The 24,241-nt window shown below is 45.5% G+C and overlaps 2 protein-coding genes across 2 annotated transcripts in view; one reads left to right on the top strand and one right to left on the bottom strand.

Moving 5' to 3' along the window:
- Positions 1–24,241, bottom strand: part of LOC127193370 (protein HIRA) — a 79,445-nt gene that overhangs the window by 2,272 nt on the left and 52,932 nt on the right. The window contains exons 16-24 of the mRNA XM_051150696.1: positions 20,047–20,251; positions 18,574–18,678; positions 16,454–16,602; positions 14,483–14,644; positions 14,114–14,172; positions 13,641–13,746; positions 11,902–12,024; positions 11,250–11,413; positions 9,695–9,783 (exon numbers count right to left, since the gene is read on the bottom strand). Coding sequence (XP_051006653.1) covers positions 9,695–9,783; positions 11,250–11,413; positions 11,902–12,024; positions 13,641–13,746; positions 14,114–14,172; positions 14,483–14,644; positions 16,454–16,602; positions 18,574–18,678; positions 20,047–20,251 — 1,162 coding nt within the window. The remainder of the gene's footprint in view (positions 1–9,694; positions 9,784–11,249; positions 11,414–11,901; positions 12,025–13,640; positions 13,747–14,113; positions 14,173–14,482; positions 14,645–16,453; positions 16,603–18,573; positions 18,679–20,046; positions 20,252–24,241) is intronic.
- LOC127193366 (peptidyl-prolyl cis-trans isomerase NIMA-interacting 4-like) lies at positions 320–776 on the top strand. Its single transcript, XM_051150694.1, has one exon. The coding sequence runs from the start codon at positions 321–323 to the stop codon at positions 729–731; it is 411 nt and encodes a 136-aa protein (XP_051006651.1). The 5' UTR covers position 320; the 3' UTR covers positions 732–776.

Here is a 24,241-nt window from a genome sequence, read left to right as displayed (position 1 = left end):
TTCACTTATGCAAGCTAAATCAAGGTCAGGTAAACAGTTTAAACAGTCCTATAACCCCCAACAAAATAGAAGCAGTCATTAAAAGCCTCCCAACCAAAAAAAAAAGAGGGGGGGCAGGGGGAGCCCAGGGCCAGATGGTTTTAGCACAGAATTCTACCAGACATTCAAAGAAGAGCTAATACCAATAGTCCTCAAACTATTCCACAAAATAGAAACAGAAGGAACATTGCAAAACTCAATCTATGAAGCCATAGTCACCTTGATATCTAAACCACACAAAGACTCAACAAAGAAAGAGAATTTCAACAGTTGTGAATTCAATGGCAAGCTTAAGAGATGCCGCCAAAGGGAAAAGTGGTTCTGGAAAAGGGGAGAAAGGAGGTGCAGTCTCTGGGAGTGATAGTGCTGACAAGAAATCTCAAGGCCCTAAAGGTGGTGGCAATGCTGTAAAGGTCAGACACCTTCTATGTAAAAAACATGGCAAAATCATGGAAGCCATGGAAAAGTTAAAGTCTAGAATGAGATTCAGTGAAGTGGCCTCACAATACAATGAAGATAAAGCCAGGCAAGGGGGTGACTTGGGTTGGATGACCAGAGGGTCCATGGTGGGACCATTTCAAGAAGCAGCATTTGCCTTGCCTGTAAGTGGAATGGATAAGCCTGTGTACACAGACCCACCAGTTAAGACAAAATTTGGATATCAGATTATTATGGTTGAAGGAAGAAAATAAAATTACATGAAAGACTGAATAAAAAAAAAAGAGAATTTCAGACCAATTTCACTAAATTTTATTTTTGAAACAGGGTCTGATTCAATGAAGCTAGCCTTAAACCCCCTATGTTCCCAAGGATGACCTTAAACATATTGTCCTCTTGCTGCTGTCACCCATGCACTGGAATTTACCATGACACCAGAGCTATAGCCTCAACCCTATAATCTAGATTTCTTTAAATACATCTAAAATTCTATTTAAAATTTGAATGTGTTATATAGTATTCTTAGGATCAGGAAGAAAGCTCAATGGAAAAGCATTTGCCTTGAATGTACGAGACTCCAGGCTCCATAGCCAGCAGTCTGCAAAGGACAATAACACATAACCATGGACAGAGGAAGTTTCATAACAACAAAAGTTGTTATGAAAACTAACAAAGCGCCAGGGCAACAGCCTACTACACTCTGTTTACCGAAGAAATTACCAGGTTTGTAAAATGTCCTCTAAGGAATACCCAATGATCAGTATTTTCCAACCTTATTGAAGAACCCCAACTCTATTTTGCAAATAACCCAGGCTAGCCTTAAACTTAATAAAAGCAGTGTAGAAATAAATAGATTCTAAACCGATGGATGTCACCATGAAACCGCATGCACAAATCTCTTATAAATATGAGCATCTTTTATATGAAATTATAACCAAATTGGATTTAATTCAGAAAAATAAAAGAAGTTAGATGATAAAAAATGTATAATGTATTATATTAAAAGATTTCAAAATTATACTAAGTGTTTAGCAAAAACAGTAAGATAGGTGAGAAAGCCATGGAACTAGAAAATGGAAAATGCTTATTTTAAGGTGATTTGATTCCTTATTCCATGTAGAAAACAAAAGTCCTGGCAGACAAGCTAAATAAAAATAACAGATATAGTTGGAAACAGTGACATGTAATGTCAGCATTTGAAAGGTAGAGTTAGGAAGACTGCATGTTCTGGGCCCAGAACTACACAAGAGAAGCCATTTCTGAAGAAAGTAGGAAGAGAAGGAGGAGGAGAAAAAATAGCAGCAGCAGCAGCAGCAACAGCCTAGCATGGTGGCACACGCCTTTAATCCCAGGAGGCAGCAGAAGGATCTCTATGAGTTGAGGACAGCCTGCTCTACATAGTGAGTTCCAGGACAGCCAGTAAGACCCTATCTCAAAAACAAAAAGATACAAATTGTTTTTAAGGCGTGTTTAAGGATAATGACAAGATCTTTGAGACACTAAGAAAAATCAAAATTTATGAATCATGGGCATACAAGAAAGAGAAGAGCTTCTTGCCAAAGAAAAGGTGATATTTGCAATGAATCAGAGAAGAAATTTTCCCGAACTTAAGGAAAGAGAATACCATTCAGAAAATAAACTCACAGAACACCAGGTAAACAGAATCACAACACAGGTAAAATGCTAAATTTATGGAGGAACAAATAAAGAGTAGCTCAAGCTCCAAAAGAGAGGGACTTATCCTCAATGGAAACCCTCAGAGACAGAAGGAAGAACACAACACAAACCTACTGTACCTGGCAAAACAGTTCCAAATGATTCTACAACCCTCTATGACAAAAGCAGGCTAAAGGGGGCTAGAGAGATGGCTGATGTTTCTGATCTTTCAGAGGACCCAAGTTCAGTACCTACACTGGGTGCCTACAACCATCTGTAACTCCAGCTCCAAAAGATATGACACCCAGCTCTACACCTGTATGACATGCACTTAGGATGCATTCATGAACATGTCCTATATGCATGCACATGCGCAAGAGCAAGCATGCATGTGCACACATATTAAAATAAATCAGTTTGTAAAAAGCAGGCTGAAGGGATTTGTAACCACCAAGTCAGCCTTACAGAGGATCCTGAAAGTAATACTTTGAACTAAAGAGGAAAATAAACATACACAAAAGGATATAGTGGAAAAAAATAAGCAAAACTAGAAGTTTTTTTTTTAAAGAGGAAGTTTTAAAAGGAAACCACATCAAGAAGACCATGCACACCCGTATGCACATACAGACATGTCCATAAAAACAACCAAACAATAAGCACCAACACATATCTTGCAGTAATAATTCTGAATGTCAATGGTTAGAATTTCCCAATAAAAAGATACAGACTAATAGACTGATTAAAAAACCAGATCCTGCCAGGGATGGTGGCACCCACCTTTAATGCCAGCACTCAGGAGGCAGAGGCAGGCAATCTCTGAATTTAAGGCTAGCCTCGTCTATACAGAGAAACACTATCTCAGGAAAAAAAAGAGAGAGGGGGAAGGAAAGGCAAGTGAAAGGGAGGGAAGGAGGCACACACGGGGAGGCAGGGGGGAGAGAGAAAGAGAGAGAGAGAGAGAGAGAGAGAGAGAGAGAGAGAGAGAAGAAGAAGAAGAAGAAGAAGAAGAAGAAGAAGAAGAAGAAGAAGAAGAAGAAGAAGAAGAAGAAGAAAAAAGATCCTTCCTTTTGCTGCCTCTAAGAAACAAGTTCACCATCAAAGAGAGACACCACCTTAGAGTAAATAAAATAGAAAAAAGGTTTTCCAAGCAAATGTTACCAAAAACAAAACAAAACAAAACAAAACAACAAAAGCAAGCATGCACATTACTCTAATATCCCACAAAACTGACTTTAAATTTCATCTAGTAGACTTTTTTAAGGGGGAGGGGTCATTTCATACTGATCAAAGGAGCAATTCACCAAGAGAAAATTACAGCTCTAAATAAAGTCATACAACACAGGTTCACTTAGTTTCCTAACATACTACTGGGTACAAAGCCACGAAGTAGTTCCAAAGCAGTGACAGCCAGTGACTTCAATTCCCTACTCCCATCATTAGACAGGTCAACAAGAAAGAAAGAAAGAAAGAAAGAAAGAAAGAAAGAAAGAAAGAAAGAAAGAAAGAAAGAAAGAAAGAAAGAAAGAGAGAGGAGGAAAGAAAGGAAGGAGGAAAGGAGGGAAAAAAAAACAAAACCAAGGACAAACACTGGAATTAAATGCACCTCAAAGTCGTCTACAGGACCAGGGCCGTCTCCTACATTAAAGGATACTAATCCTTCTCAGCAGCCCACAGAACATTTTCTACAGCAGGTCACACATTAGAATACAAAGCAAGTCTCAACAAATATAGGAAAACTCAAAGAATTCCTACACTCTGATCAAAACTGAGTAAGACTACAAACTAATAGAAGGAAACATTACAAAAGGTACAGACTGAAGAAGATTAGACAGGATGCCAACTCAAGATAGAACTTTTTTAAATCCTAGAAATTAATGAAGATTAACATACAACTTACAAAATGTATGGAATACAATGGCGACAGTCCTAAGAGTGAAATTTATATCTCTAAGTACTCACAATGAAAACTCAAGAGACCTTAGATAAACAATCAACCAAATAATGCATTGTGTAAAACAAGAACAAACCAAACTCTAAATCTCCTTCCTGTACAGAGGCTTCCCCCAAGTTTATGTCCCCCCACTGACTCACAGTGGCTCCAATTCTCTGGACTCCTGACACAACCCAGACCCTGACAGCTCTCACCATCCTCCTAGACTCCTTTTAAGCCAAAGGAGCTGAGCAAAAAGCCCCTCCCCTGTTTATGTTTCCCTCTCTGATAATGACCTGTAAATCTGTCTTTCCCCTCTTTCTCTGAGAAACCACAGGCACTCATCTCTCTCATCCCAGCCCACCTGGGGTGATTTGCAACAGTTACTAGCCACATAAGGCTAGAAACTAAGAAAGCAGTTGTGGGTCCAGCCAGGGGATCTCAGGCTGATAACACTTATCACACTGACAGTGTGTTTCTGACTACCCAACCCCACTGGGATGCCAACAGCAACCAAGGCAAGGAAGCACTCACAGCTGGACTTTCCTAGCTGGGCTCCAAGCAGCAGCAAGGAAGCCCACAAACCTATCAAGATAACTGAGATCATACAGGGCACCTCAAAACATCCTGTGGCATTCCTAGAGGCTTACCATATCTCTAAGTCCATAGGTCAAGATGCACTGGAGAACAAGCATCCAGAGAAATCAACATCACCCAGATACTAGCAAGAAGCTACAAAAGCTGAAGGGATTTGCAGTGTGAACAGATCCCTGTGTTGATGGTACCTCAAAAGTTGTTAACAACAGAGAACCTATCAAGAGCCAGACGAACAAGAGACTTACCAAGGCCATAGTAAGAAAATAGTGGTTCTGTGAGAAAACCCAGATAATAAACCAACTCAGCACTCTTCAAGGTGTGGGTAAAGCAACTGACTTCTTAATACTGGGACAACATGTTCTGTCCTATAGGCCAATTAACTGAACAAAAGATTGCAAGCCAAGGGCAGTAGGAAAAAACAGCCTCCTACTCCTAGACCAGCGCCTGTTCCATCAACCTAGGAAAGGGAGGAGTACACAGTTCTTGGTCCCGCCTAACTGTCCCTAACCTGTTACAAAGAGATGTTTTACATAAACTGAAAGCCACTACCACCTGCTCTGATGATGAGACACAGCTAGACTTACACACACACCCAGCAAGATTTTGGTGTCTTACCCTCTGTCAGAAGAATATCTCCTAGTTCAAAGTCCTGTCCTCAGTCAAAAGATACGGGTGGACTACTATCAGATTTATAAGAGATTCCTGGGGGTATGGGCAGAAACTAGCCCAACCCACACCACTCCTGGGACTGGCCCTATACCAAGTTCCTATCATTGTTCAACTAACCAGTTCAGCTAGCCCTGTCCAGATTAAATAATACCCAATTACCCTGGATGCAAAGTAGGGAATAGCAGTCCACACTGACCGGCTTAGAGAGACCGGCATCCTGGTGCCATGCCGGTCACCCTGATACGCACCTCTCCTGCCTGTGAAGAAACCTGGGCCTCTGACTATAAACCCATCCAAGATCTGAGGGAAGTAAATAGGATCAAGACCATCGTGCCATGATCCCAAACCCACACACTCTCATAGGTCTGACTCCTCCTGAGAACTAGGTGTACACTGCCTTGGACCTGAAAGATGCGTTCTTCCGCCTCCCATTGGCAGTGTGAGTCAAACCACCTTGGAACGGACAAACCCAGAAGGATGATATGGCAGGCAGCTTACCTAGACCAGTTGCCGCAAGGATTTAAAATCGCTGCGCCATTAGGTGCTGAGTCCCTGCCCTTCCATCAGGTTTCCCGGGGCCATACTCTTATAGAATGCAGGCAACCTCCTCCTGACCTCTGAACCTGAAAGAGATTGTCTAAGGGCCACTGAAGGACTGCTGCAAGAGGTGCAGACCTTAGACTAGAGTGTCAGATGGAAGCCCCAGCTTTGAACACCAGAGGCTACCTACTTCAGCTCCCAGGGACAGTTGGCTATTGCTGCCTCTGGGTGGGTTTGCTTCACTTCCACCTGCAACTGCCAACCAAAATGTAGTTTTTCTGTATGCTTTGCTTTTAAAAGTTCTCTGTAAAAAGCATTCAAGGCTGGCCTGTGAGAAGTCTTTCTCTCCAGGCAGTCACCAGCCTCTAGCCGGGATAATACAGACTCTCAATTGGGATTTTGGTCATGCTGAGTGGTCTTTGGGTCTATCCCACAAGACAATGAGAAACAAAACAAAACAAACAAACAAACAGAAACTCATAAGACCCAAATTAGGAAAGCAAAAGGGAGGCAAAATAATGAAACTCAGAAAATAAATATACATTTTAAAAATCTATTCCACTGAGTTAGAAAGTCCAAAAGAAACAGAATAACTCCTAAATGCACACAGGATAACAAAATTTTACCAAGACAAAGTAAATAACTCACAAAGATCCATAATCTGCAGCAAAACTGAAGCAGTAATGGTCTCCCGACTAAAAAGGCCAAGTCCCAGAGCTCTGAAGAACTGACACCACACTACTAAAATCACTGCATGAACCAGAAAAGGAAGCAAGGCTCCCAAACTGTTTTTTTTTTTTTTAAGTTTATTTATTTATCATTATGTACATAGTGCTCTGTCTGCATATGCACCCGCAGGCCAGAAGAGGGCATCAAATTACATTACAGACAGTTGTGAGCCACTACGTGGTTGCTGGGACTTGAACTCAGGATCTTTGGAAAAGCAGTCAATGCTCTAAACTACTGAGCCATCTCCCAGCCCTCCCAAACTGTTTTAATAGAGCCAATGTTATCCTGATCCCAAAGCCAGAAACAAAAGAAAGTTAAAGATGATCTTCCCAATGAACCCTGATTTGGGGGGGGGGGGGGGTAACACTTCAATGAATACTTGCAAAATAAATTTAATTTCCGGCCAAGAAGAACATCCATCATGACCAAGATGGTGGCATTCCAGATAGGCAAAGATAATTCAAAAAACATAAATCAACAAATATTACCCATCAAATAGACTAAAGACAAAAATCATTTCAATAGACATAGAAAAAGATTAACAAAATCCAACATAGCTATATGATAAGAGCAGAGGGAGCATATTTCACCATATTAAAAGCTATGTATAAAAGACTATTAGCCAATATCATACTAAATGAGAAAAAAAAACCCTCAAAACATCCCCAATCTGACCACGAGCAATGCAAGAGTGTCTAATCTCTTCACTCCTACTCAATATAGTGCTTGAAGTCGTAGCTAGACCAATAAGACAAAAAGGAAATAAAAAGGATACAAATAAGAAAAGCAGTCAAAGAATCTTTATTTGCATATGGCATGATTCTATACATGACACGCGCTACAGACTCCTGAACTTCTTAGACCTGATAACTACTTCAACAAAGTGGCAGGACAGAAATTAACACACAGATATCATAGCAACAGTAAACATACAGAGAAAGAATTCCATTCATAATAGCTATTGTATGAGCTACTGTTCTACTGTGGTAATAAAGCCAACTAAGCATCTATCTTTATATAACCATGTACACTTTTGTACAGCAAAGCTCTCAAGACAGAATTCCAAAAGTATGTGCACAGCCATGGCAATCAGATGATAGCAGATCTTCTAGCAAAACCCTCAATGCTAGAAGTCTGAGAAAGAGTGTATCAATTGGGCCCTTAAGAGTAGATCCTGAACCCAGCTCAAAGTACTGCAATGAAAGTACCCAGTGAGTCCCAATAGGACGTCCTCCCCAAATAGAAGAATCCAGAGGGTCCTAGAAACCTACAAGAAGAACAATATGATAGACAGATTTGGGCCCAGGGGTCCCGCTCAAACTATGGCACCAGCCAAGGACAATACATGTAGTAAACTTCAAACCCCTACCCAGATCTATCCAATGGACAGGACATTCTCCACAGTTGAGTGGAGAGTGGGATCTGACTTTCACACATACTCTGGTGCCTCACATTTGACCATGTCCCCTGGAGGGGGAGACCTGGTGGCACTCAGAGGAAGGACAGCAGGTTACCAAGAAGAGACTTGATACCCTCTGAGCATATACAGGGGGAGGTAATCCCCCTCAGTCACAGTCATAGGGGAGGGGAGTAAGGGGAAAATGGGAGGGAGGGAGGAATGGGAGGACACAAGGGATGGGATAACCATTGAGATGTAATATGAATAAATTAATAAAAAAAAATATGGAAAAAAAAAGTACCCAGTGAAATGCAGCATCAGCCACTGTGCACAGCAATAAAGCCTGTGAGCATCGACATTCCTAGCTTTGCCATCTCACTTCCTTTTGCCTTCTCTAGGTACTCTCACCTAGGTACTCTCTAGGTACTCTCACCTAGGTACTCTCACCTAGGTACTCTCACCTAGGACCTTTGTGCCTGCTTTTCCCTCTGCTGGGACGTTTTCCCTTCAAACATGTACATGACTTTGTCCCTTCCCTTTTCTGGTTTCTTCTGCTCAGGAAGTCAGGCCTTTTAGATGACTTAGTACAAAATAACATCCCATCAATGCCTCATTATCCCCCTAACCTCTTTATCTTTTTTTCCTCTAACACCTAAGACGCTATACATAAGTCTATCCCTCTTTGAGGAGGGAAGTAGATCAGCCTTGTACTGCACCATGCCTGGGATGTACCCGGTCAGAGCAGTTGTAGCTGTGAACTAATTCTTGGATACAGCCAATAGCACTCTGAACCATCTTTGTCAAGCCAAAAACTATGAAGGTGAAAAGTTCATTATCCCTTTTCCTCCCACAGAACTCACCTACTTACCAAGTCTTGTTGGCCTTGCTGCTAAATACATACTGGATTTGTCTCCTTGCCCCTCTCCATGACCATTACGTTGATCCAACTTATCACAGACTCCCGGGTCCTCAGGAGGGCTTAAAGGTCTACTTTCTGCATCACCCCCATCATCCCACACCACCTTCTCCTCTGCTTCCTGTGTGTCAGTTGATGGAGGCTCATGTATGCAGCAAGCCCTTTCTGCCTTCCTCATTACCTCCACCAGAATGTTTGGTCCAGGGTTGCAGGGCTGCTTCTCCTTATCCTCATCCTCAGATTTTGTCTACAATGTCCTTCTCCACAATCCTGCCAGTCCTCTAGACCAATTCCGTTTCAGAGAAGCTGTTAACCTTCCCGCCGATGTGTGCTTCCTTACCAGAGACACTGGTTCTCACAACATAGGTCTTGGCTCTTTTTTTTTTAAAGGTCTCACTATATAGGCATGGCTGTTTTGGCCTACAACTCTCTTGTAGACCAGGCTGGTCACAAAGATCTGCCTGCCTCTGCCTCTCAAGTACTAAATCAAAGGCGTGTGTCACTATTCCTGGCACGATCCTTCACTCTTACTGCCACACTGAGAGTGCTGGTCAGCCACTTCCCTCTGCACAGATGTGACTAGTGCCTACTAAACTGCCCAGCTGTGCAGTGTCAATATACCAGTATTCCACTGACACTGTGGCTCAGGTAGGCAGCTGGATGCCTCATGGCAAGAACTCTCAAAGCATTCTTTGAGACAGGCAGAGAGGATCTGTTTTTAAAACTCTGCCTTCATTAAATGTGATATAATTCTTGTGTAAATAATGAAAGAGGCACCTACCACTACTGTTGACTCCCACTGGCTTCCGGTAGAGCAGTGAACTGGACCCAGTAAGTCCTTGCATATTTCTCGGAGTCGGTATTCAAATCCTAATCATGGAAAAACAGAACAACAAAAACAGAAACACATTATTAAAGGAAATGAAAATCAAGAATATGCTAAGTTGTATACACATCCAAACTGAGTGAACAAATATTTTATTGCCTACTATGGGCAAAACATGATAGATAGATAGATAGATAGATAGATAGATAGATAGATAGACAGACAGACAGACAGACAGACAGACAGCTCTCTGGGGCCTGCAGACCTGTGAATAGCTTCTCACTCATTCATACAGCCCCTGGACAGCAGGCAGTACCCCCCCTGTCTGTTGGGCCCATGGAAGTAAGACACAGGCAGCTCTATGATGAAAAATAGTGGGAAAGCAGGGGAAAATGGTGGAGGGAATGGGTTAACAGGACCTACTTGAGAGAAGAGATTTTGGCAGCTGGTGTGAAGAGATCAGAAGTCGGGAGTCAACTTGAAAAGAGAGGGGGCGGGTTGGGCAGCTGGCTAACAGAACATGGCAGGCAGTATCAAGGGACACAGGCTCGACAGTGTGAGCAGTGCTACCAGAAAATCTGGATGCAGAGTTTTAGGCAGTGCTTGGCCAGCTAGGGCCATGGGGACGAAATAGAATAAAAAGGATGGAGCTAGAATCTGAGGAATCAGAGAAGTAAATAGTGTCTCATGTGGCTGAACACACAGTTCCTCCTCTCACAGCCAAGAAAACAAGGGGAAAAGACAGGACAATGAATAGAGCCCATAGGAGGCAGCGCCTCCATGACATGTAAGGGTGAGTTCTGCTCAAGACTCAGGAAGGAGTAAACCATTTCTGCAGGGCAGGGTACACGACCTAAGACATGAGTGACATACCACAGTTATGAGGACCTGGGAGGTCAACATGTTTAGGAAGGCCAGTGACCAGAACACAGAAAGAGTCACAGAGCAAAGACAGTAAAGTCTACTGTGACTACAGGGATTTACCAACAAGCATGTATTGCCACACTGTGTCAGAGGGAAGCATGAGACGCTAGCTCTGTGAGTCACTTGTAGACACTTGGTGCATTTTTCTATCTTTTAGATACTTAAGATTTATTTTCTTTCAATCATATCAAAATGGGGAAGGTGATGAAGGACAAAGCAAAGGCCAAGCAAGCTGTGGAGAAGCTCTGGGAGTAGAGCTGGGGGTGTGTGAGTCACAGGAGCGCTTTGGAGGGGCCAGGCCTGTGCCACACACTGCAAGCCAGACTCAAGAAAGAGGAGAAGCTGGGAAGGCAGAATGAAGAATTGTCCACCAAGGATGAGAGGTGGCTAGAGGTCACTGCACTGTCCTCCTCCACCACCCCTTGCTCTCTGTGGATGGAGCTGCTGAGGGCACAGGCACTCTGAGAGTCCTGGGGGGTGGGTGGACTGGAGAGCACTGGGGAGCAGGCAGGATCGTCTATCATTAGGGGCTCAGGGAAGGGAGAAAAATCTTGTCAATAGACACCCTTCTCTGGAGTGGCCTTACCTTCATTCACAAGGTACCGAGCATAAAGGAGGAGCCAGTGGCGGTACTCGTGGCTTGACTGCAGGGTAAGTGCTGCGGCAACCTGGTTCTCTAGGTAGGCCAGTGTGGTCTCCTGCTGTACCACATGAGGCACGGAGAAGAGCCGGGCAGCTTGCCTTCCAGAGCTGCAGAAACCAGCAAGGCAGGCACAATAAGACAGGATGTACTACATTGGTGTAGAGGGGCTGCTCCATGTGCCCTGGTGTACCAGAGAGGAGATGGAAGGGTGGAGGCAATATTATTTACATCAGCTAAGTAGTCTATTGGCAGATGCCAGATTCCTGTCAACCGCCCTATCCCTCATCACAAGTTGGGCAGCAGTGTGGCATTCCAGAAACTTCTTGCTCAGTACCTGCTATTTGGGTCCCTGAAATAACAGCCCTAACTACTCCTAAACCCTATGCTGCATGGATATCTATGACCCTTAGTACCCTCATTGACTGTAACCTGTGCTTTATGGGGCCAGGGTTCTAGCAGTACACTTGCCATAGGTCAAAACTGACAACCCCTCTTGCACTAAGCAACAGTTAGACACAGCAAACAAGCAGGGACCAGGCCCAGGTCCCTCCCAGTACAGCAGTGCTAGCAATGCCAAGATTCTCAGCTCCCGTACTTGGAGGTCCGGCCTTGAATTATGGCTAACGGTCCTGAACACAGCATGGCATCCTGGGATGGCAGGCTGTTCCTGAAGTCCGCACACTGGGCCAGTGAATCTTGCTTGTCAGAAACCAGGTTCCTGAGAAAGCACAGGAAGGGAAAAGTGTCAGGAAAACCAAAAGATAAAAAAATCAGAAGAGCAAACCCTGCTCACCACACTGGCAGCACACACCAGCAGAAACTGAGAGCCACTGTCCTCCACTACAGGTGCCCATTACTGGCAGTTTTTCTAGCCATGAGTCTGAACATTTTAGCTATACAGTCTTGGTTCCTGATGGCTAAGAGACTCCTGTATGAAATGTATTCTAAGTGCCTGGCTCACACAACCCTGTGGCTGCATACGGCCCTGTATGGGCTCCATCTGCAGGGCACTACCAGGTCTCCAACATTTCTGTGCCTCCAGCTTTCCTGTAAGGCAGTTTGCCCACCTTCTCAGGACCCTCTACATAACTGTTAAGAAAATAACCTCTATAAAACAGTAGGATGCCTTTGTGAACATGTCCAAAACAAAAAGTTGATATCGTTTCCTTTTTCTGAGTCTCTGAAAAGTCACACTTGGGATCCTCCTGTCTCAGCTTCCTAAGTGCCATTGTTACAAGCATATGCCACCATGCCTGGCTTGTCTTTTCTTAAATGATCCAACTTGTTTGCATCACTACAATCACACATAATAAGCAAGTATTTGCAAATTCAGAAAGAACGTAGCAGAAATTTTGGGTTTTTTAACTGAAAAATAAAATCTCAGTGTTGAGCATGAACTTGTGCCCAGCATTCCTAACAGAAAAGGGGCTAGAGGGCAGCACACTTTGGTCCTGAAGGAGTGGCTGGCGTACGACTCATATACTCTAACGTGGGCTAGGAAGATGACTGAAATAGGTAAAGCACTTGCTACATAAGCGTGAGGACTGATGGTCGGGTCCCTAGCACCCACATAAAGGCCAGGCAGGTATGATGAGCCACCTATAATCCCAGTGTTGCAGAACAGAGACAGATGATGGGGGCAGGGAGGGGCACCAGCTAGACAGGCCAATTACTAAGTTCCAGGTTCAATGAGGGTCCTTGTCTTGGCAAATAATGTGGAGCGCAATAGAGGAAGATACCAGACATCAACCTCTGACCCTCACATGCACATGCACACATGTGCATATACCTCTATGCATATCCACCCCACACTCATGCACATGCACACACACCACACACATACACACACTTTCTTAAAGTCTCTAATGTATACAGAAATTTCACAAATACAGAAAGTGGCTCCAAATACCCAATTAGTCAAAGGAAATATAGAAATCGTATCACCAACTTGATTTTCTCAGTAAGTCTGAAAGGCCATTTTGGCCTGTTTAAGGCCACAGAACTGACTACTGACAAGGCTATCATGGAGCTGATAGTCTCATGTTGTTGATGGCTAAGGAAGTCAGTCTACCAAGAACCACAAATGTTTTTCAGTATCTGTTCTGACGAAATGGCTCCAGGAAATAATATAGAAATCCACTGCCCTTACCCACAGCATCTGAAGAGAGGGAAGCCCAGACCCACAGTATCCCACGGGGATGGTAGCGCATATACAGGGTGAGCATTCAAAAGAAGCAAGCCCAAGCAGGATTGACCTCCAGGGCCCAGGGCCTGTGCCCTGGTGTCCAGTGTCAACACACCCCCAGGGAACAGGACAGAGGGGCATCTTCTTACCATGTGGAGAGTGATGGATTAAAGCAGTATGCCTTCCCATCAGACAAGTTCATCACTGGGATTCCATGCTGTGTTAGCAAGATCTGTGACACCGTCATATCACTTCCTGGGGAATACCATAGCAATAAATTCTAATTAGTAAGTATGAATACATATTCACTAATGGAGAAATCAGAACTCTGGCTCCCACAATCCCAACACTACGCCTCTGGACTACTGCCACATAATCTCTGTACTGATGCCTGGTGCTTTAGGCAAGCCATTCTGATAAGCACCAAGATCTTTGACACCCATTTTAGGGACCCATTTAATCATTGCCCAGAAAGCATGTCTCCCAGCTCTAGCTCACTGCGAGTCTCAAGCTGTGCCCTGAGCCTGGTTCTCTGTATGGGCTTAGGGGGCCATGAACCATATCTGTATCAGACTTGGGACTCTGCCCCCAGGAGAAGAGGAGTGCCCAGCATAGGGGTTACCTGACAAGATGGAGTGTAGAGACTCTTCTTTCACCACAACCACCTGCCTGTGAACATCCCTAAAGAGACAGGGAACAGCTTACTCTACACCCAAGTCAAAGACACCAGAATGTCTTTGCTGCTCAACACCCTGGTCCCTGCATATGTCCCCACCCACTCTGCCCAAATCTACATAAGAACTTCCAGGCAGCAGAGCCACTGGGCCACTCCTAACACCCATACCCAAAGAAACAGGAGTGTAGCCACCCTCTGCTAAAACACCCATCACACCAGTAAACAACTGTTCTGGGCCCACTGGCCACTTCTCTGTTGGTTCCCCAACCCAACCCCTGCATAGCTTAGAGGCCCCAGCCTATGCCTGCCTCTTACCAGACAGACAATGTGGCTGCAGCGGTGAGTGCCATGACGTAGGGGCCCGTGCAGTGCAAAGTGGAGATTGGAGATGGAAGGAGGATGGGAGGGAGGAGACGCCGACCACAGGTAGAGAACACTGATAGCATCCTCTTTTCACAGGCAACACATACCACATCACTGCAAGGGAAGAGGAGGGGAAAGCGTCACAGGGGCCAGATGAATGATGCAGAGCCTTGCTTCCTCCAGGGCCTTAGTGGGTCTAATAATACATTTGCACTGAACAGGTGCTGCTACTGGCGTGGCAAGGAAAGGGCTATGCAAGGACCAAGGCAGGGAACAACAGACAGGCAGCCTGCTGGAGCTCTTACAAAGGGACCTCTGTTCTCCCCTGCTCACCTGAAGAGCTGCTCACACTGGTACTGACCAAGGGGTGCAGGAACTTCACAGAGCTACTATACCTGATGGTCACCCCAAAAAGTGTGTCCAACTCATCAGATAAGACCAGAGTGCCCAGCTGACAACTAGTCAGGGGAGTCTAGAGGGCAGCTGGGAGAAGGGTGACACTCTAGCATCAGCTGCTATAGCTGAGCACTCCAGGCGGCCAGGCTAGGACAGGAGAGGTCCGCTACTCCGTGGGCAAGGAGCACTTCAGAAGAGCACCCCTGATTCAGATGTGGCCCTAAAGGAAGCCTAGCACAAAGAGGCCACTGCCTTCCAAGCATGGCTTTCAATGCCAGGCCACTGGGGCAGGAGTTGCTACAGCTCACCCCCTAGCAAGACATATGGAGCCCCTTCATTATGTCTAACTCAGTGAGGCAGGTACACAGTCTCTTCCATAATGAAACATGATACCAGATTCTAAGGAAGGAGCATAAGCAAGACATTCTTGTTTATAAATGTCTATTTTCAAAGAATGAATACAAGGAAACTTTAAACAGGACTCAACAGCAAGGAGGAAGCTCTCTTTGATGATGTGACAGGGCCTTCCCTTAGCCAGGTCTAAGCAATGAAGCTGTGACATGGGCTGCAACACTGGCCAGGGCTCTTTGTAGGCTTGGCCTGTACAGGAGAGGCTCCACTGCCACCAGCTGTGTTGCTACAGTAGAGTCTATGCTGCATCCTTGGACTTCTGCTAGGACATGCCACTTGCCTTAGAACCAGAGACATACAACTGATGCCACAGCAGGAGCAAACACACAGGAACCTAGGACTTAGAACTCAGTGAGCTGTGCCAAGAGAGAGTCTCAAGGAGGCACAGAACTGTGGGGTTCTTCAGGACCAAATACTATAAAGTCACTTGGGTCCAAGGGAATCCTAAGACCTACCTAGATAGCTAAATGAGAGGCATTCACACATGACCTCAAGACTAAGGATCTAAATGAAGGGGTTTTCTGGGGGATCACTGTTGTAAAGCCCTAGTGGAAGTGAGATGATTGGCAGAACACAGTCACATCATCAAAGAGAGCTCCCTCCCTGCTGCTGGGTCCTGTTCAAAGTTTTCTTACACTCTTATTTGGAAAATAGACATTTGTGAACAGGAGACTAGTAGGTGCCTGAGAAAAGGTGCTAGTCATCTTTTCAGGCTGAGACCCTTGTGTTGCTGTAAGAAGGCCCTGGGTGATAGCACTGAATGAACTACGACAACCCCACCACGGCCCCACCTCCCATGCAGTACAGGACGAGCCAGCAGTCCACCCTACCCAGCACCTTGGATAAAAATCCAGGGTCCAGGGAAAGGACCTGCCCAGGCCAGGGAGAGCGCTGCAGGCAGACCTCAGTCAGGGGTACTGCTACACACGGCAATAAAGCCCAGGCTCAAAGCCTGCCTTGTGATAGCATGTGGTGAGGACACTGACACTGGCAGGAGGAGCTGACAAGGTGAATAAGCATGTGCAGGGGAAGGCCCAGTGGAGCCTCGATCGGAGCCATCTCTTCTTGCAGGTCACAATACATAACTGTGCCAGTGCTGCTCATCACTGCTCTTACCAGCTGCCAGCAGCAGTGAGGACACGGCTGGTGAGCACCGTCTCCCACTCCTTCCCTTCACGGTTGCACTTCAGGCGACTCAGCCTTATCCCCCCAACAGCGGTCACCTCATTCTCCACCTCAATGTACATGGAGGGGTCAGAGCTCACCTGGATGGAGGAAAGCAAACATGTCTTTTCAGGTAGCAGTGGGCCTGTTCAGGTGGTGGTCTCTTGGAAATGTAGGACAGCTGGGGACTGTATGGCAACTTGGGCTCTGAGGCAGGGCAAAGACAACAAAGAGGCAGACTAGCTGGCTGGCCACCAGAGAAGGGTGACAGGGACTAGGGAATGTCACCTCACAGAGGTGTAACTTGCCCAAGAATACCTGTGAGGACTACAGCCAGATAGAAATGGGCTTGGGAGTAAGCCTGCTACCTGAAGGATCACCAAAAACTGCAATATTTGATAAGAGAGGAAAGTACAAAAAACCCCAGTGTGCTCTCCACATTAGCGAACTCCCCTATATGATACTACGGTACTGCATAACACATATTATCATGGTTTAGTTCCGTGCCTGGCGTGAAATGGATTCGGCCTTATACATATCTGCAGATCTGACTTATATAATTTGGGTTTCTGTATGGAAACCCAAGCAGAGCAGCTGACAAGTTTCCATGAGTGCAATACAAGTGGACGAACTGGAGTGGAGGGAGGCTAAGAGCAAAGGGCTGTACTTCTCTACTGACAGCACAACCAAGGATGGCTGCACGCGGTGCTGGGGGTGCAGACACCTGGAGGAGATCTAATAGAACTTGAGTTTTGAGCTGCTGACTGCTGAAAGTACTCAACACACAAACACACACACACACACACACACACACACACACACACACACACACACACACACACACGAGCAAACCACGTGGGTGCTGTCCTTCCACTCAACCTGCTCTACTCTTCTGCAGCATGATCTACAGAGACCTACGGCTGGAAGAGATAGTATCTACTTCAAGAACCCCAACAGCAGCTCAGGCCTGCCATACCATGTTGCCAGAGGAAGATGACATCTACTGAGTCCAAGAAGGCTGTCTGAGGAGAGGCACTGAGCTGGGCAAGAGCCCGTCGTGAAGAGATAGTGAAGTGCAAAGCCACCGTAATGGGAGAGGCGTGGACACAGACGCTGTGCTCAAGGATGAGGGCACACTTGCACAAAAGGGACTATTTATTCTAACACTGTGTTTGGATAATTTCATGGTTTTAAGACTCTACTCTTGGAATGGAGAGACAGCTCAGTGGTTTAAAGCACGCGCTGTGCTTGCAAAGGACCTGAGTTCAATTCCCAGTACCCACATGGCAGCTCACAACTTCTGTAACTCCAATTCTGGAGGATTCAATGCCTTCTTCTGACCTTTGTGGGAAAAAAAAAAACATGTATGTGGTATATACATACATAGATGCAGGCAAAATATTCACACACAAAATGAAAATAAATCTAAAAAGAAAAAAAATTTTTAAAGAAAATAATCTTTTTTTAAAAAGATTTATTTATTTATTTATTTGTTTATTTATTTATTTTTTATTTAATTTTTATTTATTTATTTATACAGCATTATGCCTTATGTGTGCCTGCATACCAGAAGAGGACACCAGATTTCATTATAGATGGTTGTGAGCCACCATGTGGTTACTGGGAATTGAACTCAGGACCTTTGGAAGAACAGCCAGTGCTCTTAACCTCTGAGCCATCTTTCCCGCCCCAAGAAAGAATCTTTTATTATAACCCAGGTACTGAGCTTATAATAAACATATGGGCACCGATCCTGAAGCTGTCAAGAGTGGTGGGAAGCAAGCAAGAGGCTTCTCAGAAGAGACACATGAGCCAGGCCTTAAAGGAGTTGGTGTCCAGATTTGATAATGAGGACAGCCCTGGCAGCTGAAAGTTAAAAGCAAAACTAGAGAGCGGAAGAGGCATGAGGGTAGGGATGGGAGGCTAGCAATACACCAGTCTGCTAGAATTCCTCCAGAAGGGGATGAGGAGCCACTAAAACCGAGCCCCCAGGGTGTGGCGAGGTAGGGCTTGTATTATGGGAAAGAGAATGCATGCACTTGTGAGGGAGTGGTAGGCATCCCAGTCCTCACCTGCAGGGTGAACGCTTTCTGCGGGCCTGGAATTGGCAGCTTCAGTGCAAGTGCTGGTGCAGACAGACACATGGCTTCCTTCTCTGCAGACAGGGCAGCTGGAGACTAAAAGAGCCAGAAACATCCCTGAGCCCCACCTCAACACTACAGAGGTAGCATTAGGGTGGAGAGTAAGTCACCCAGAGATAAGGACCTAAGATGAGGCTGGGCCTGCTCCCAAGACATATCCACCTACTCTGGAAGGCAGAAAGCACAGGGGAATGCTACAAGGATCCCCACCTGACAGATGAGGGGGCTGACATCAGGGGACCAGTTGTGGTGTAGCTATTTCCTCTGAGTACCATCTCGCCATCATGGAGCAGAGACTGCTGTGGTGACCTACAGAATATGTTGGCCCCACGTCATGGCAACGAAATAAGCAAAACAACACAGTGATAGCTGGGTCTACGGTACCAATAATGGAGCTGTCATCAGTCCCTCGGTGAAGTTGGGGGAGGGAGGTTACTAGACCTCACCTGACGTTCCCTCCCACCACCAGGCTGCACGTGGTCCTAAGGGGTGGGCTAGAGTACTAAGAGGCAAAAGCTTGACTGAAGGTGGGACTCCAGCACTGCAGGCTATATGACCTGTCACCTGTGCTGGGGTGGGACTCCAGCACTGCAGGCTATATGACCTGTCACCTGTGCTGGGGTGGGACTCCAGCACTGCAGGCTATATGACCTGTCACCTGTGCTGGGGTGGGACTCCAGCACTGCAGGCTATATGACCTGTCACCTGTGCTGGGGTGGGACTCCAGCACTGCAGGCTATATGACCTGTCACCTGTGCTGGGGTGGGACTCCAGCACTGCAGGCTATATGATCTGTCACCTGTGCTGGGGTGGGACTCCAGCACTGCAGGCTATATGACCTGTCACCTGTGCTGGGGTGGGACTCCAGCACTGCAGGCTATATGACCTGTCACCTGTGCTGGGGTGGGACTCCAGCACTGCAGGCTATATGACCTGTCACCTGTGCTGGGGGTGGGACTCCAGCACTGCAGGCTATATGATCTGTCACCTGTGCTGGGGTGGGACTCCAGCACTGCAGGCTATATGATCTGTCACCTATGCTGGGGTGGGACTCCAGCACTGCAGGCTATATGACCTGTCACCTGTGCTGGGGGTGGGACTTTTCAGTGGGGTCACTGCTTTTTAATCATCTATGCTCCTTGATCACGCTTCTTAAGTAACCCCAAGCTGGACTTGGATGGAATCATTTCTTTGAGCGGTCGGTACCCTATCTGAAGTAAATGGGCACTTCTTCTTTGTCTCCCAGGAAAAGTCTTAGCTCAAAGTCTGACTGTGAGTTGCAGGCAGATGTGAAGGACCATGGCCTACAAGGTACCATGAACGGTGTGCCTAAGCACCCCACACTAATAAGACACCCCTCCACAAGCAAGGGCCTCCCAAGGAGGCAGGCTGGGCAGGCCTTACCTGGACAGACAGAGACATGGGCAGGAGACGAGAATCCTTCCGAGGACGACCTTTCTTCTTCTTTTCCACTGTCTCTACCTCAAGCTCAAGTTTCCGCTTGGATAGTGAAGAGGGCTTGGCCAGGTGAAGCTTCTCATCACTGTCACTACTACTCTCCAGGAGGTCCCGGGGCCGCAGCTCTTTCACCAGGTTCTGCTCTTTCAACCTGAAAACAAAGACATCTATAATTCTGTCTACAAAGCCATTCATTCTATAATGGTTTGTTTGTTTCTTTTAGATTTTATTTATTTTGTTTTATGTGTATGGGTATTTTGCCTGTATGTGTATCTCCGTACCACGTATGTGCCTGGTGCCCTCCGGGGGTCAGAGCAGGGCACCGGACCCCTTGGAACTGGAATTACTGACAGTTGTAAGAAGCCATCACGTGGATGCCAGGAATTGAGCATAGGTCCTATCTGAGAACAATAAGAGCTCTTAACCCCAAGCCATCTGCCTAACCCCATACTTTTTAGAACTCCACTCTGCACAGAAGATGATAAATGGTGTGGAGAGGGCTTGTGGCTTTAGCTGCCACAAAGAGCTTGACCAGTGATGTGCAGTAACAATAAGCTCGCTGGGAACTGACCCGTCAGAGGTGACAGTGCCAGTTATGTGCTAGACACTGAGTGCCAGCAACCTCAAGTTAAAGCTGTGGGAGCCAGTGACAGAAGGGCTCCCACATATTCAGTTTTTACTTTCAAGGACACTTCTAGCTTTTCAAAGATGAAAGAAATTCCCCATGGCTTAGGAGAAAGCAGCCATTTTGAAACATGACCCTTCCATTCTCCAAAACAATATCCTTCCCTCAGGAAAACTACTGTACCAGGGCCCTGCTCACTGCCAGTGGGCAAACAAGCAGCCAGCCCCAGGACCCGCTAGCGCCTGCTCCCCAGGCTATGGGATTCTTTTAAAGGAGGACTGATGTGCTCATGGACTGTACGAAGGCCCAGGGATTCCAGTGCAGTAACAAAGGGAGAAAGTGAATGATAAGATCACAGGCAGAGAAGCCAGTCAGCTGGCCATTAGGCAGACAGGGAAAGAGGGTCTAAGCAGATTCATGTACTTTTTGCTTAACCATTTCAGAAGATTGAGTTCTCCAAGATAAAATCTTGCTGGGCTTTTTCTTCAATAGAGGGAGCTCTTTGGAGAGACTTTAGAATCTTGGGGGATTGCACTGAAGCTCCTATGTCAGGAAGCAACCAGTTTTCCTTTTTTGGTCTGGACTATCCAGTCCCCCGAAATAGTCCAAACCAGCCAACTCTGGGGAAGAGGGGGTGAGTGGGAGGAGGGACCCATTCTACCACGTAACATAGGAAAAGTCTGATTTTCCAGACAAAGTTGGATTCCAGCTGTGGATCTGTTGGATTCCAGCTCGGGGAATCTGTTCTTTGGGTGTTTTGCTGTATGTGAGTGGGTCATTTTCAATAAAAGTTGGCTAAATGCCCAAGACCCTGCTTTTCCTGCCTCTGCCTTTTTGTTCTTCAATGCAGCAGAAAAGAAGTCTTTGCTGGAACCCCAGACATCACCATGACAGCACCAATTCTTCACCACCACACAGGAGGTTCTGTAGCAGATTACAGCTGAGGGAGCTGCTTCTGGGAACATGAAACACAACTACAGACAAAAGAAAGCTGCTGTACAAAATTGTGTTTTGACAGTTATAGGAAACAGAAGCAGATCCTAACTTCTAACCTGTGTGATACAATATGCCCAATTTCAATTTAAAAAAAAAATCTTAAGTCATGTAAAAAAGCTAAATGAAAGCAAACAACAACAAAAAACAAAAATAGATCTCAAAACAAAGTACAGCTTCAAGAAAATCTGGCCATATTGGCAACGCCTCTGATCCCAGCACTTCGGAAGCAGAGGTGGATGGATCTTGGTGAGTTCAATCCCAGCCTGGTCTATATATGTAGCAAGTTCCAGGTCAACCAGGACTATATAGAAAGACCCTAATTTAAAAAAAAAAAAAAAGGCAGGATCAAATTTGGATATTGCAGAAATTCTGAAACTACAAGGTTAAAATTTTAATGAAGTATCATTCACATACTAATGGCTGTGGTAGGAAACGTTAAGGAGATTACATAGTAAAGATAGGAATTATAACAATAACTGAGAATAATAATAGCAAATGCCCGTGCCTAAACATTATATTCAAACCACAAAAAATAGGACAAAAAAAGAATTGTAAGAAAGTGGCAGGGTGCAGAATCATCTTTGAAGTGTCTTTGCTTTCTACCCACCACACCGTGAACTACTCTTCTCTTTGTGAAAAAAGTGTTTTTTCCTATCAAAGGTAGCTAGCTAGCCCACCAAGGGTCAATAGCTCATAAACTTCCCGAACTTATAATTTGTCTGTTTGCCCAAATCCTAGACTGTATCACAGCTGTATCCTTCATACCAATTAGCCAATTGTGAGGTCAAGTCCCCACCAATAGGATGAGACACAGTCACTATCTTAGAATAAAAACGTCTACAGACCTTACATATTACACAGATACTGACTGATCAAGAAAGATGTGTCCATTGGTACAATAGTGGCAAACCTGTCATGACAGTAAGTAAACACTGTCCTATCAGACCTGAGGCCCATTCCACAAGAAGACACTGTACTATCTGTTGCTGTAAACCTCACAAAAGCCTTTGGCTAGAGAGATCACAGACCCCACTCTAGAAGCTTCAAGGGTTGTTCTGCTAAATGGGTATGAGATGCCTATATACCTAGATACTTACTGCCTTCTTTCCACCCCCCCCCCTTTTTTTTTCTTTTTTGAGACAGGGTTTCTCTGTGTAGCCTTGGCTGTCCTGGACTCGCTTTGTAGACCAGGCTGGCCTAGAACTCACAGCAATCCTCCTGCCTCTGCCTCCCGAGTGCTGGGATTAAAGGCGTGCGCCACCACGGCCGGCCACTGCCTTCTCCACATACTTATGCTTATGTTGCTAGGTCAGTGCTGCTGCCAGCTCCATCAGAGACACTTCTAGCTGGTTAAAGCACGGACAAGAAGTGAATGCTGAATGCTCATCCACAGATTGGGAAGCTAAACCATACCCTTCTTGTAGATGCACAGCTAGGTTTTGTGAGACCTTGGGGACAAAGCCACTGAGGAAAGACCAGCCCTGATGTTCAATAAAACTGCCAATTCGAGTTTATGCTCAGCTTCTGTGCCACCAAGTATGCTACTGAAGGAAATGGTGATTAGTGAGTCACAACATAGCTCACAAGGAGCACAACGTCTTCCCGTGTATATGCTTTACTGCTCTCTCCAGTCCGCATTAGTTCGTTCAGTTCAGAATTCTCTCATTTTCCAAACAGATTTCAGTGAACTCCTTCACTGACGTCAAACAGACATGTGAACTCCTCAACAAGTGTCCCACCAAATACCCTGCAGGAGAGTCCCCGGAGACGTGTGTGTCCTCGGAAAGCCCAAATTCTACATTTCAAGGACTTTTCAGTAATCTATTTTTAGTTGCTTGTACTTTGATAGCAAATCTAAAAAAATAGTTGTCTAACCAAATGATATACAGATTTGTTTTCCTATGAGTTTTATACTTTCAGCTCTTCGAGCCGCATTGACCTAGCTGTTATAGATATAAAATACTAATTGCATCTTTCAACAATTGCATTCTTCTAACAATTCTAGGATCAGATTTGTCAAAGCCTGAACTTTATGTCCTTTACATCCTTAACATTTGTACATGACAGATTCTCTTTCCCTCCCTCCCCCTCACACCATTCCTGTCTCTCCCACCCCCATGATCCTTCTGTCTCCGAGCCCAGCGTGCTGGGATTACAGGTGTATTTACACGTGCTTCCTCACATGTTTTATTTCCATCCAGGTGATGGTTTACTGGCGGCAACACAAATGTACTCCAGATGTTAACAAGAACAAAATCCTCGTTTGTGCTCGTTTCTGGGTTAGTGACTCCTAGCTGACACAGGTAGTAATATACTGACTCCAAGGTCACCTAACCCTGGGACTAGCTCAGACATTCCAACTTCTCTGAAAGTCCACTTGGGTTTTTCCTAGCACTCAACTCTCAATGGAGCTATACTTTTCCAAGTGGCATGACTTCAAATTAGTGACTCAGTCACAACACCTACATGTCTCAGAACAAAGACTTTTTGTCTTGAACTCATGTGGCATCAAAACTCGAG

The sequence above is a fragment of the Acomys russatus genome, chromosome 8 (genome assembly GCF_903995435.1).
Source record: "Acomys russatus chromosome 8, mAcoRus1.1, whole genome shotgun sequence".
In the NCBI taxonomy this organism is placed as follows: Eukaryota; Metazoa; Chordata; class Mammalia; order Rodentia; family Muridae; genus Acomys; species Acomys russatus.
Note: the sequence above shows the minus strand (reverse complement) of the source record. Positions and strands in the feature narration are given on the sequence as shown.